Source organism: Natator depressus, chromosome 14 (genome assembly GCF_965152275.1).
Source record: "Natator depressus isolate rNatDep1 chromosome 14, rNatDep2.hap1, whole genome shotgun sequence".
NCBI classification, from domain to species: domain Eukaryota; kingdom Metazoa; phylum Chordata; order Testudines; family Cheloniidae; genus Natator; species Natator depressus.
Window position 1 is genome coordinate 42047288 of NC_134247.1, and position 13384 is coordinate 42060671.

Here is a 13384-nt window from a genome sequence, read left to right on the forward strand (position 1 = left end):
CTTTTTCCTAAAATACTTAATTAACTGTAGGAGAAACCAATAAGTATGCAGAGAGGTAAGTGGGGGAAGGGTCCCCCCAGAGCCGGGTTTACACTGGGCCCATGCTGAGAAGCGGCCCTGGGCTGCTCTGTTTGCACTGCGCTCTGAGACCCTGCTGGTTCCCCCCCCCAGCCCACCATTTGCTCCTCTTGGCCTACCTGCCGGCTGGCTGAGAACTCCTCTCCACTCCCTGGCCCCACCTCCTACTCCTCCCCGCCCCCCGGCTGGACCCCAGTGCACCTCCAGCTCCGGGCAGTCTCTGCTTCCCACCACTTGTGGGGCCCCCCCTGTTCCCCCTGGAGCTGAGCTGCCTGGGACTGGTGCAGAAGCCTGGCCAGCTTCAGCCAGATGTGTGTATGTGTGTGGGGGGTGACAGTGCAGAGGGCTTGGCTGGGCCGGTCCAGGCAAGAGCGTCTTGGAGGAGCCCAGTCGGGCGGGGCAGGTCCTGGCCTGGCTGATCGTGTCACTCCCGAGGGGCCAGAGTGATTCCAGGCCCTGCGACCAGCCCTGGCTGCGCTGCCGGCTCAGCCCAGCAGACACAGTCACCTCCCAGCAAGGCCGGCGAGTGCGGCCAGGAGGCAGGGCTTGGGGGAGTGGGTCTGTGGGGAGTATGGGGGGATGCTGGCCTGGGAAGGGGTGGGGAGGATCTGTGGGTGTTGGGGCACTAGGGAGTGGGGGTTCTGTAGGGGGTGCTGGGCAGTTGTGGTGGGGCTGGGGGAGGAGTGGTGTGCATTTGTGGGTGGGGCTGGGGAAGCACTGGGCATAGTGGGTCCGGGGAGCCTCTGGCCATAGGGAGTCGGGGGGGGGGGTGTGTGTTGGGCGGGGGGGGCTGCATGGTGTTGCTGCGAGGGGAAGGGCAGGCCACTGTGCATTTGGCAACTGCCGGTTTGTAAATAGTGCCCTCGCACTGGTAGGAGCAGGGCCGCCCCTGCCATGCCATGCCCCACTGCCCCTGGCTGACCCCTCGCTCCAGAGACTGACCTCCCCACGCCAGGCTCCACTGCGTCCATGGGGGCCCACAAATATGCTTGACGCCGGGCCCACAAAAGGTTAATCCGGCCCTGGTTCCGCCCTTGCGGGGAACATTCCTGGCTTATACACCACCCTGATGGTATTGAATAGCAGAAGGATCTGAGTCCTCGCTCCCACTCCCTTCACTCAGAGCCTGCCCGACCTCGAGGGCTCCCCTTCCACTCTAGTTCCTGAAACACTGACGACGCTGGATCCAGGGTTCCTGAGGGGGCTTGACCCCCAATCTTGTTGTGATCACTCAGGAGAGAGGCTAGGGTGTTGTATCCCCATTCTGGGGTGCTCTCTTCACTCCAGACGCTTCCCGGATGTCACCACTCAGCATTGCGTAGAGTTCAGAACAAATACAATTTAGTAAACAGCAAGTAATTAAAAAATTAAGGACAAAAATGTGGAAAGGCGGAAGGAAAACACTTCACCCCGCTCTGAGCATGGGGAAGCCACAAACAGCTTCTCTGCAATGTCAGGGCAGATCACAGTCTGATCCTCACATGGCCCAGGCCTCCTCCTCGGGCCCTGTCTGTGCTGCAGGGATGCGATGGGTCCAACATTTGCTCTGACAGTGGACACGTGCCTTCAGGCTCTAGGTGGCAGGACCCTTCTTCCCAGTGTCAGGCCCCTCCTGTCGGGGTTACGATCCCCCTTCCAGTCTGGCCTGCAAGGCCCTTTTTCTGGGGGCATCTCTCTGTGCTGGGGCATCTGCTCAGGGTCCCCCGCACCTGCGCACTGCCCAGCTGCTCACCACATCCGGCTCCAGACTGGTCCAGCTCCAGCTTCCTTCTGCCTCAGCGCTGCTGCTCCTGCTCTGCCTCCACCCCAGCTCAGGCTCCTGCTCTCCCCTTAGCTCTGCCCTTCTCTGGCAGGCAGCTCCAGCTCACACAGAGGACGGGCTCCTGACTCCTTCATTGGCCTGCCTGCCCTGTCAACGAGGCTGACCTAGAGTCTTGGCCTCTCCCCATTGGCCCTGGGGACTACTCTTAGGGTCTTTATTTCTCATTGGCCTTTCCAGTCTTTTGGTACCAGGAGAGGGCCAACCAAAGCACCTCTTCCCCCCCCCCAAACAAAGTTTGAGTACGGGGCCGACAGTCACCTTACCCATAGTCAAATCAAAATCATGGTAATTTATTCATTTTTACCTAGTAAGTCTGCTCCTGTGAAAAGTGATAATATTTTTCACAGCCTCTCAGCCAGTGACTTGGGTTGCCAACTTGGTAATTTTGAAGAACTAGATACTCCAGCAGGAGTGTCAGAATCTCCCCTGCCCTGCCTCTTCCCGACAAGGCCCCACACCTGCCCCGCCTCTTCCCCTGAGGCCCCACGCCTGCCTCACCTCTTCCCCCGAGGCTCTACCCCCGTCCACGCCTGGTTAAGGGGGACTTGCCTGTGGAGCTGGGGCTGGGAGCTGCTGCCACTCAATGCAGGTAGGAGGCAGCCGCGGCTGAGTAGGGGCTGGTGAGGGTGATGACCCAGTGCCTCCCCGCCCGCAGTAACTAGACTTTAAGTATCCAGTCAGTAGATCTGATGAGACACTATCAGATCTGGCATACGTGAGCTCCAAACTGTCCTACAGATGAACGGAAAATTCCATTTACCCCCTTCTTCCTATTGGACGGCCAGATAATAGTTTTAACACCGACAGTCGGTCCTTTGTCGTCTCTGAGGAGCTACTCTGTGGGTGTTCCCCAGAACTACAACATATTTCAGTAACAAATAGGGTTACCATATATCCGGGCTTTCCTGGACTGAGCCTCACTTTTGAGCCTGCCGAGTGGGGTTTTCCAATCGCAGAAAACGTCCAGGGGTTTTGCAGAGCAGAGGCGCTGCAGCTCAGAAACAGTCCTGACTGTTCAGCTTTCTGACTGGTCCATTCCCCTGCATCTGCAGCTGATTGCTGCCGGCTCCTGCCCACCCAGGCCCTGGCTTCCAGCCCCGGGCAGGGGATCCCGCCAGTAGGCGCTCACTGACGGCTTTGTGCCAGCCCCCTGCCACTGTGACAACGACTGACACTGCCCTCACCTCATGAGTACCCCCACTGCACCCCCTCCAACACCCCTAACTCTACCCCCAGATCCCCATCCCCTACACCACAGCTGCCACCCATCATCAGTGTGCTCTTTTTGGGCACCTGGAATATGGTCACCCTAGTAACAAACATACAGTAAAATCTCACCATTCTACATGCAGTGGTGTTCCTTGCATCTCAATGGCATAATAGTCAAGAAATCATGAGTTTTCCAACAATCCCTCACCAGGCCTACATTGTACACAATATATCAGAACCATACGCCAATGGTGAACATAGGGCACAGGGGGTTAGTAGCAAGAGGGATGCAGTGTGGGGTGAGTGGGGCAAAGAAAATCTCTGTCATCCCAACACAGGACACAGTGGTGAGGGGGAGGCGGAGACCAGGTGGGCTGTCAGGTTCCTCATCTTTCTCTGGCCACAGGGATGGGGGTCAGCCTGGCTTCAAGGCTGCCCAGGTGTATTGACATCCCCAGCTCCCTTCTTCCCTGTGCCCAACCTCGGCATCTCAGCAATATGGAAATGCTGCCCACGTCCCCTGTCCTTCTTTGGTCCTTTAGATTTCAGGGGCAGCTTCACACGACACTCACGGGCCCCATCTAGTCGCGCTCTGGTTCTGGCACAGCGTGTTGACAATACCTCAGTCTCAGCCGCTTGGCTCTGAGGAGCAAACCCAGCAGTTTCCCAGCTCCGTTCCCCCCACCTTGTCCCCCTCCCAATGTATCTCACTTCTCTGCAGGGAGCAGGAAGTAACTTCATTCCCCATTTCAGTCTCTGCCCCTCAGAGTCTCGATCCAGTTTGCACCCTCAGCGATTGTGCTGAGAGATACTGATCACTGTCATTGTTCAAACCCCACCAAAAAAAAATAAAAAAATAAAAAATCTCATGACAAAGGGTTAGATAAAGATTAAAATAAAATCTAAAAAAGGACTATTCTTGTGAAGTCCTCAATAAATCTGGGCTACACCCAGTCAAACTGATCTGATATCAATATTTGTGACCAAACAGACTTCACGAACAGAGAAAAACCCACAGTCCAGGGAGGGCTATAAAACACTTTCACATCCATAAAGTGAAATCTCAGAGAATCCTTTAAGACTCAAAATCAGGAAAACAACAAGGAGTCCGGTGGCACCTTAAAGACTAAGAGATTTATTTGGGCATAATCTTTCGTGGGTAAAAAACCCACTTCTTCAGATGCATGGAGTGCAAATTACAGATGCAGGCATAAATATACTGACACATGAAGAGAAGGGAGTTACCTCACAAGTGGAGAACCAGTGTTGACAGGCCAGTTCAGTCAGGGTGGATGTGGTCCACTCTCAATAACTGATGAGGAGGGGTCAATTCCAGGAGAGGGAAAGTTGCTTTTGTAGTGAGCCAGCCACTCCCAGTCCCTATTCAAACGCTCCCTTATGCCATAGGGCGGGTGAGCTGCCTTGTGTCTCTCCCCACCCACTCCGTTCTCTCCTCCCGCACCAGTCTCCCCACGGCCTCCCCTCCTTTCCCTCGCAGTGCCCCTGACTCACATCTTCCCTCTATTTCAGCCTCGTTCCTCTCAGCCCCACAATCCTTCCTCCCACCCCGATCCCCCTGCATCGCCCCAACCTCCCTGCCCACCATCCCATCACCCACCTTCTATCCCCTAATGCATCCCCGTTACCCACACAATCCCCACCCCCTTCACCACCTCCCGGTTCCCCCTCTCTCCCCGCCTTGTGTGACTGTCCCAGTCCCCGCTCTGCCCCCCATCCCGCACACACCAGGAGCTGACGGCAGCTTTCCTGGGCCCCGGACAGGGAATTGCAGCCAGCTCCGTTGGGAGCAGCCCGGGGGTGATGGGGGGGGCAGGTCTCTCTTTCCTTCCCTCTGAGCGGGGCCCCCCCAGGGCATGGGCTGGGCCGGGAAGGGCCCCTGGCCAGGCTGGGTGCTCTGCCCTGGGAGAGGCTCCCGGGGAGCAGCGGGCAGGGCCCGGCTGAAGGTTCCCCTCTCCCGGCTGCAGCCCGAGCTCCGGGCTCCCAGCACCAGCCGCCGGGGCTCGGGGATCTCGCCGGGAGCCTGGGAGCCAAAGTCCCCGCAGCGGCTGCGAGTCACTTCCTGCGGCCGGGCCTGGGCCCCGCGATCGCTCCCCCCAGAGCCGCCCCCCAGCCGCTCCTGGGTCCTAGCGATCAACCCATCCCATTGCAACATCTGTGTGTCTGGCTTCTGTTACACCCATTGCCATATGGTAAACATCCATAAAGCAGTTATTAGACAGTTTACCACAAACTTTACAGAGACATGTAGACAATGACATTATTACACCCAAGTTTTATCTATATGTTAATATTTCCTTTCCATCTCAGATTTAACAAAATACAGCCCCAGACAGGACCCCTTTGGTTACACTGTTAACCTCTAACAAGATGTAAGTAAACATAGACTAGTACTATCTTCTTCCAGTTCTTTAACCATAAAAGTTTACATTTCAAAGCTCTAGCTTATCTAATGTGGAATGGCCCTAATTTCCATTTATACACATTTCTAAAATGTGTCTAAAGGTTGAATCTGGGTCAATTAGCCTGCAAGTTGCTTAACCCTTTCTGGCCATGTGTCACAGAAGTTTAGATCCTGTGTGGATTCTCCCATGTTTAGTGAGGTGTGATCTCCGTGTGAAACTTTTCCCACAGTCTAAGCACTTATGGGGTCTCTCTCCAGTGAGGATTCTCTGATGTGGTATAAGATGAGATCTGTGTGAGAAACATTTTCCACATTCCAAACACTTATGGGGTCTCTCTCCTGTGTAGATTGCCTGATGTTTAATTAGGTCTGACCTCCGTACGAAATTTTTCCCACAGTCTAAGCACTTGTAGGGTCTCTCCCCTGTGTGGATTGACTGATGTTTAAAAAGATCTGACCTCTGTTTGAAACTTTTCCCACAGTCCACACATTTGTGAGGTTTCTCTCCTGTGTGGATTCTCTGATGTTTAACAAGGGCTGAGCTCTGTATGAAACTTTTTGCACAGTCTAAGCACTTATAGGGTCTCTCTCCTGTGTGGATTCTCTGATGTTTAACAAGGTCTGACCTTTTTATGAAACTTTTCCCACAGTCCACACACTTGTGAGGTCTCTCTCGTGTGTGGATTCTCTGATGTGTAATTAGTTCTGACTTGCAAATGAAACATTTCCCACACTTGAGGCACTGAGAGGGTTTCTCTTCCGTGTGGCATCTCCCATGGTTATTTAGGTCTAAGGGGTTACTGAAGCTCTCCCCACAGTCCAAGCATTGAAGGTGTTTCTCTGCAGTATGGACTGTCTGATGTGTTACAAGCTGTGAGCTCAGAATGAATCTTTTCCCACACTGCAGGCAGTCCCAGGGTGTCTCTTCCTTGGGATTTGTCTGCTGTGCTCTGGGATTCTTGTCTCCTCTCGCACAGTTAATAGATTCATCCACTTTCTTCCCTGGGTGCTTTTCCAGCAGCTTCTCTGACCTCTGCCAATTTTCCAAGGCTTCTCCCTGCTCCAAGCACTGGGAAAAATTCCATGCAGCACTTCCCATAAAGGTCTCCTGTGATTCCACTTTACCAGGAACTTCTATATCATGATTCTCCTCTTCATTCTCACTCACCCACTCAGCACCTGATGGGAGACAGAGACAATCCAGACAGGAGTTATTGTGCTGGGGAGAAAGAGGAATAGCACCAAGGAAAAACCCAACACAAAGACTGAACAATTGGATTCTGCCTCCACTTCTCACCCAAACACTCACAGGGAAGGAAACCTGGAAAGGAAACTCCTGCAGCTACCAGGGTGGGTAGAAAGGTGTGAGCGATATCTGCTGAATACAGCCCTGCCCTGGGGAAGAGGAGGAAGAATTGAGGACACTTACTCACACCACAATTTGGGGATTATAAACTTTTTCCTTCATTCCCCAGACGGTTTGTGTGTCAGCCCTCACCTGTGCGGTCGCCCCTCGGGATCTCTCTTTCCTCGCAGGCCTGGAAATCGGGCACCCATGGCTCTTCCCCTTGTTCCAGCTGGGCAATCAGCTCAGGTTTGGGAATGGGAAATCCTGCGCAGGGGTGAAATTAGACCAGATCAGGGTGTTACGGAGTGCTCCATATGCCTTCTGAAAATATGCTTATCAATATGAATATGACATAACTGGAACATGCTTTATGTAAAAGGTCCCATGTAAGGTATCATGGGAAAAGTTGTTATCTACATAGTTTCCCTATTTGTATATATGTATCATTCTTATATTTAAAGTTAGGAATATAAAGTACAAATCTAAGGTCCTATTGTGATTATGCTAAGTGAGGGTCATGAATGATACTCTGAATCTGTGCTGCAGCAGGTTAGTGTGTCTGGTTCAACAAGAGAGGGTACTGGGGGCCCAAGCTGGCAGGGAAAACAGGCTCAGTGGTCATTTCAGCACATCGGGTACAGTCCCAAGGGGGTCTCTGTGACCGAACTCCTTGCACAGGGTGCATGGAGCACTGGGGGAGTGTCTGTCACGAAGGGCACTGTGTGAACGGAACCTGTCCCTGTGCTGTGCGGGTGGGAATATGGAACCTAAGAGGATAGGAACACGGTCTCTGAGCCGCCTTGGGGGAGGCAGGCGTCTGGGGAGGTGACAGGAATTTTTACACCCTCATTAGCAGTTCCCAGGATCTGTGCTCTCTGGGGGACTTGCTGACGCACACCCAGCTCTGGCGTTAAACCTCTGCCTATTTCTAAACCTGCAGAGCCCAGAGCCCTCCCCATGGCTGGAGCTATTTCCAAGAAGGGAGGTGAATAGGGATTCTGTGTCTGACTGGGAATCAATACAGACAGGACAATGAATGAATTCTGTCCCTTTGAAACCTGGAGGGATGGGGATGAGCTCGCATGTCCATTAGGTTTTGACACCTGTATCCCATTGGAAAGGGTATGGAGATCCAAGTCTCCCTCACGGCAGCTGTGCATTATGGAACCCGTTTGCCTCTGATCTAACTGACCAGGGAAGAACCTGACCAGAGTCCAACACTCAGACCCACGGCTTCTAATAACCGAGGGGAGGGGAATCCCTTACCCAGCGAGGTCACTGTCTCATAGTTCTCCTGCATGACGTCCCTGTAGAGGGCTCTCTGAGCGGGGTCCAGCAGAGCCCCCTGCCCCTGGGTGAAATACACAGCCACCTCCTCGAAGGTCACCGGCATCTGAAACAACAAGAGTCCCGCACTCAGCACCTGCTGCCCCAGCCACAATCCCACTAGTCACAGGAAAGGAAAAGAACTTGAATATTCAAAGTAGCAAAATCCGACCCCTACTGTTCAGAGCAGCCAGGAGGCTTGAGGTTTCAGGGGTTGGGGAGAAGGTGAGAGCTCCTTGTCCCCCCCAGAACACGGAGCAGGGCAGGGTCTTCTCATTTCCCACACACCTGCCATCCACAGGCTGAGACGGGAAGCAGAGCTCTGAGCTGGGGACGGGGACAGGAATCTTGACAGCTTCCCTTCGTATTTCACAGCAGCCTCTGCCCAGTGGGTTCAGGCTCCAGTCCTGTGCAGGGGGGTTGTGTCCTGTTTTCGAAATGGAGGAATGTCCCTCTCTCCCGCCCCCAATGGTCCTACTCAGAAAATCAGCAGGTTTCTCACACCCTGTCTCCTCCCTGCCTCTCCATCCCCCCATCCAGCAGCTCCCTGAAAATCCCCTACCTGAGCTGGCTCCATCACAGACATTTCCCTTCCGTGTCTCCTGGAAGACGGGACGATCTCGAGCAAAATGTGGATGTGATTCCTCAGCCTGTCGGGGCGAGAGGGGCGATGGGGGAGGTTATGGAAGGTGCTGGAGTCCATGTCACACCCCGATTCCCCCCAGGCTCTTTAGACATCCCCCCTTGGCATCTCTGAGCCAAATATTCGAAAAAGAGCAGAATCAAAGGGGCCACTTTGGGGGATTGCCCCCCATTGCAGTGTAAACCCCTCCCCCTTAGCAATAGTCTGAGCCCTCTGGTGGCAACACCTGAAGAATGAGCTGCCCCGGACTCCTCTGTCAGCCCCCACAGACAGGCAGATAGAGGCTGATCCCATTGGCCCATCTGCACTTCCCCCATGCCAGAACCAGCAGTGACTCTGGTCTGACTCTGGTGTAGCTGAGATCTGAATCCTGCATGGAAATCAGACCAAGACCCAGGGCAACCCCTTAACACTCAGGAATCAGAGCCCCAAAGATCATGAGTGTCTCTCTTTTTTTAATAAATCCATTGGAAGCTGGGAGCAGTGTGTGCGTGGGAAGGGAGGGGGTTGCTTGTGGATATTTGCCTTACTGTAAGTAGGCTCTGCCAGGGAAATGTAACTTGGACAGACAGCATTGTCTGTTACCCTGTCGTACATGGGGATGGTCATGTCGGTGTGTCTGTGACTGCGATGCTCACAAAGGTGTGAGGCACAGTCTGGCAGGTGTAACAAACACATATTAAGCTCACTTCACTCATGTCATAAGTTTTGAGGCCAGGCTATGAAATCAGTCAGCACTGCCCTCAAATTACAATTACAATAGAAACAGGAACAGTTACGGTGTCACCGTGAGATGTGATTGCTGAAGCTCCTCGCAACTATTCATATTTCCCATGATTATTTGCCATTAAAAATAGGAATTCCATGGCACAATGACGTCCCTCCACAGAATGCTAATGAAGTGTAGGATGAAGAGCTCAGAGTAATAAAAAGAATATTTTCAGAAGGAACTAATGTAAAGGAGTGAAACTGCCCAGACTGGATTCCAAGAGGAGTGACACTCAGGGGAACAGGGACAGTGTCTCTGACACACGGATGAAGCGCTGGGCGGCTTTACGCAGACACAGGAACTGAGAACGAGACTCTTTTAAACACTCAAAGCAGGTGTGACAATGATATTTGTGTGTGCGCGCGTGGGGTGTGTGTGTGTGTCTCTAAATATTTCAGTGGATCAAGTCTCCTTAGCCGCTCAGTAACATATGTTATATAGGGGGGAGAGCAGCCCTGTGCTCCGGCTCTGCAATGCACTGGGCCTTTAAGGACACGGCCCTGGGAAATGGGAGCTAATATCCTGGGAAGGGGGGCAGGAAAACGCCCCTCTAACTCCCCCCCCCCCTTTTTTTAAATCACTGCAGCTGGCTCAGCGCCCCGGCTCTCACCTCGCTCTGCTCCCCACGTGTCTCTGTCCCGGGCTCCTCCTGCCCCGCACACACCGGGAGCTGCGGCAGCTTTCCTGGGCCCGGGGCAGGGAATCGCAGCCAGCTCCGCTGGGAGCAGCCTGGGGCCAAACCCTCCCCCTGCAGCCCGGTGGGGGGGGTCCTCTCTTACCTTCCCTCCGAGCGGGGCCCCCCGGGGTAGGGGCCGGGCCTGGAAGGGGCCCTGGCCGGGCTGGGGGCTCTGCCCTGGGAGAGGCTCCCGGGGAGCAGCGGGAAGGGCCCGGCTGGAGCTTCCCCCTCTCCCGGCTGCAGCCCGGGCTCCGGGCTCCCAGCGCCAGCCGCCGGGGCTCGGGGATCTCGCCGGGAGCCTGGGAGCCAGAGTCCCCGCAGCGGCTGCGAGTCACTTCCTGGGCAGGGCCTGAGCCCCGCGATCGCTCCCCCCAGAGCCGCCCCCCAGCCGCTCCTGGGTCCTAGCGATGAACCCACCGCCTTGCACTCCGGAAAATGACACCCTGGCAACCTTGCATTTGGTGCCCTCCATTGGCTCCCCACTAACCCCTGCCCCCTCCTGTACCCCCAACCCCTGGTGAAGGGCAATGGTCCATGTCCCCTTCACCCCAACCCCTGATCCTCCTGCACCTGCTCCCTCCTGAACCCCTAAACCCTGTACCCTGCCCCCTTCACCCCAACCCCTGCTCTGTGCATGCCCCCTTCACCTCAAGCCCTCCCCTCTCCTGTACTGCTAACCTCTGCACTTTTCCCCCTCCACCCCAACGCCTGTACCCCTCCTGCACTCCTAACCCCTCCACTGTGCATGCCCCTCACCCCAGTCCCTGCATTCCCCTCCTGCACCCCTAACCCCTGCACTCTGCATCTCCCCTCACCCTAACCCCGCATCCCCCTCCTGCCCCCACGAGGGGAAACTGCCCTGGATGCGTAAGGCAGGTGGCATCGCTGCTCGCTGACCTGCTGCTCCTCCACCCTGTGAGGCGGGGGAGTCAGGAGCCCCGTCAGGGCTCCCTGCCTCCAGGTCACTTTCCCCAGAGGGCAGGAGAGCAACAGCTGCTGTTGCCTCATAGCACAGCCCAGGTGGGAAGTAACCTGGAGGCAGGGAGCCCCGGGGTTGTGTTGCGGGGGCAGCCTGTGTGTGCCTGAGTGAGTGTAGGAGTGCACTGTCTCTCTAAGAAACCAGTCAGAGTTAGGATACTGAAGGCCTCTTCAGACACAAGCAGCTGCCAGCAGCTCCAGACCCAGGGAGGCTGCAGTACCCACAGATCCCCCTGTGCCGTCACCCCAGCTCATTGGAGACCAGTACCCAGGTGGGGGGTGACACCCTGACTTCAAAAACACAGCAGACAGGAGGCGCTCCCAGTCCAGAGTGGCCAGGGGCTCCAGGGAGGAAGGGGTGGGGGAGCAGGAGCAGTAGAGCAGGGGAGGGGCAGATTGGGGCACCCCTACTCCAGATGAATCACTTGGCTCAGCTCCTCCTCCAACAGCCCCCTGAAACTGGGGTCTCTCCAGACACTGCTGCTCACCTACCTGCCCCGGACCTCAGCCCAGCTGGCTCTCAGCAGGACAGGTGGGAATCAGGCAAACCCAGCACAGGGTGTCCTCTTCAGAAGCGGCCCTAGACTAGCTGCCAGCAACTGGTGCCCTAGGCAAACCATGCAATCAGCTTTTGGTAAACTGGGAAACATTTTGCCCCTTTTTTCCCTTTAATGTTTTTAAGCATTGGTTTTTTTTAAACTATTCGGTTTGTTCGTCCGTCCATCTGTCCAACCAATGTTTCTGAGATCAGATAAAATAGAGACACGAAATTTTCAGAATAGATTTGTACACGAGAGATAGATGATATTTCAGTCCGATTTCATATAAAAATGCATTAAAATGTTAATTATAATTTTTATTATTACAAATTCAAAATCATCCATTGCCCTATCCTGCTTTAACTGCCATCACCACCACATCCAATATAGAAAGAAATAAGAAAACTCTTCAATGAACTTTAACCTGTATTTACAAAACACTCCAAATAAAAAACACTCTGCTCTTAAAACATGACTTTTCTTGCTTTAAGTTTTGAAAATTCAGTCACTAGTTCTTTTAGGTCCAGTTTTCCAGCTATTTCATGCTCTATTATCATTGTAGCAAGTCCAACAAGTCTCTCTTGCACTATTGTTGAACGCAGATATGTTTTGATCCATTTTAACTTTGAGAAGCTACGTTCCCCACTCACTACGGAAACTGGCAAAGTTAAAAGAATGCGTAGAGCTATAAAAATGTTTGGAAAACTAACTGTGAGTTTATTTTAACGGTCAAACTTCTTTTGGTATATCTTTTGGGAGAAAAACCAACAGCATTTTGGGGTGTATTTATCCTGTTTCTCAGCAGTGTGACCTGAATTTGGTATTCTCGGCTGTGACCCACAAAGGCACTGTTACAGGTGGGCAGCTTTTCTCAGCATTAAGGATGCATCATGAGTACAAGCTTCTGCTACCAGGGCTCAGTCTCAATTGCAGCCTCCCTGCAGAAGAATCCCGGGCACGGCCCGCCGGCTGATCAGCCCCTCTGAGACTTGAAAAATTTCTCTCTGTGTTGGGCTGCTTAAGGCTTTGCTTTGAGCTGCCTCTCCAGGCACAGGCCACCTGCACTGGTGCAAAACGTGGTGCTCTCTCGACTGGCTAAGGCAGACTTGTAGGAGCCAGAAGGCAAAAGGAGAGACACAAGCAAGGTGAGGAAGGAGAATGAGGCCTAGGGGAAGGGTGACTGCAGATCCCCAGTCTCCTATCCCAGGGGGTGTTTAGCATTTAGCCAAAGCCAGTGCAATTGAGGATGTTGGCTGGTTCCCTCTCTCCGACTAGCCCTGTTCTCATGCTGAAAGATGAACTGAATGACGAAAGATCAGTGTGGCCATGCTGGGTCCCAGGAGACGGTGGGTGAGACATACCCCAGGGTACAGTGCAGACTGTTGAACTGCTTAATTCTCCGTCCCAGGACATGTTTTACACTGCTTCGCTGTGTGAACAACAGACCCCTCCACGCTCTGCTCACACCCGCCAGCCAGCAGATTCAAAGTCACTCCCGGCTATGCAGCAATGAGTGCGACTAGCCAGCCAGTGATGAATTAAAGCCCATAGCAACACCAGCCAGTTCTCTACTC

General features: G+C 53.9%; 1 protein-coding gene across 1 annotated transcript in view; it reads right to left on the reverse strand.

The window, feature by feature from the left end:
- Positions 1 to 8908, reverse strand: part of LOC141998579 (uncharacterized) — a 42595-nt gene extending 33687 nt beyond the window's left edge. The window contains exons 1-4 of the mRNA XM_074971450.1: positions 8768 to 8908; positions 8146 to 8272; positions 7030 to 7143; positions 5702 to 6710 (exon numbers count right to left, since the gene is read on the reverse strand). Coding sequence (XP_074827551.1) covers positions 5702 to 6710; positions 7030 to 7143; positions 8146 to 8272; positions 8768 to 8908 — 1391 coding nt within the window. The remainder of the gene's footprint in view (positions 1 to 5701; positions 6711 to 7029; positions 7144 to 8145; positions 8273 to 8767) is intronic.
- Positions 8909 to 13384: the final 4476 nt, after the last annotated feature.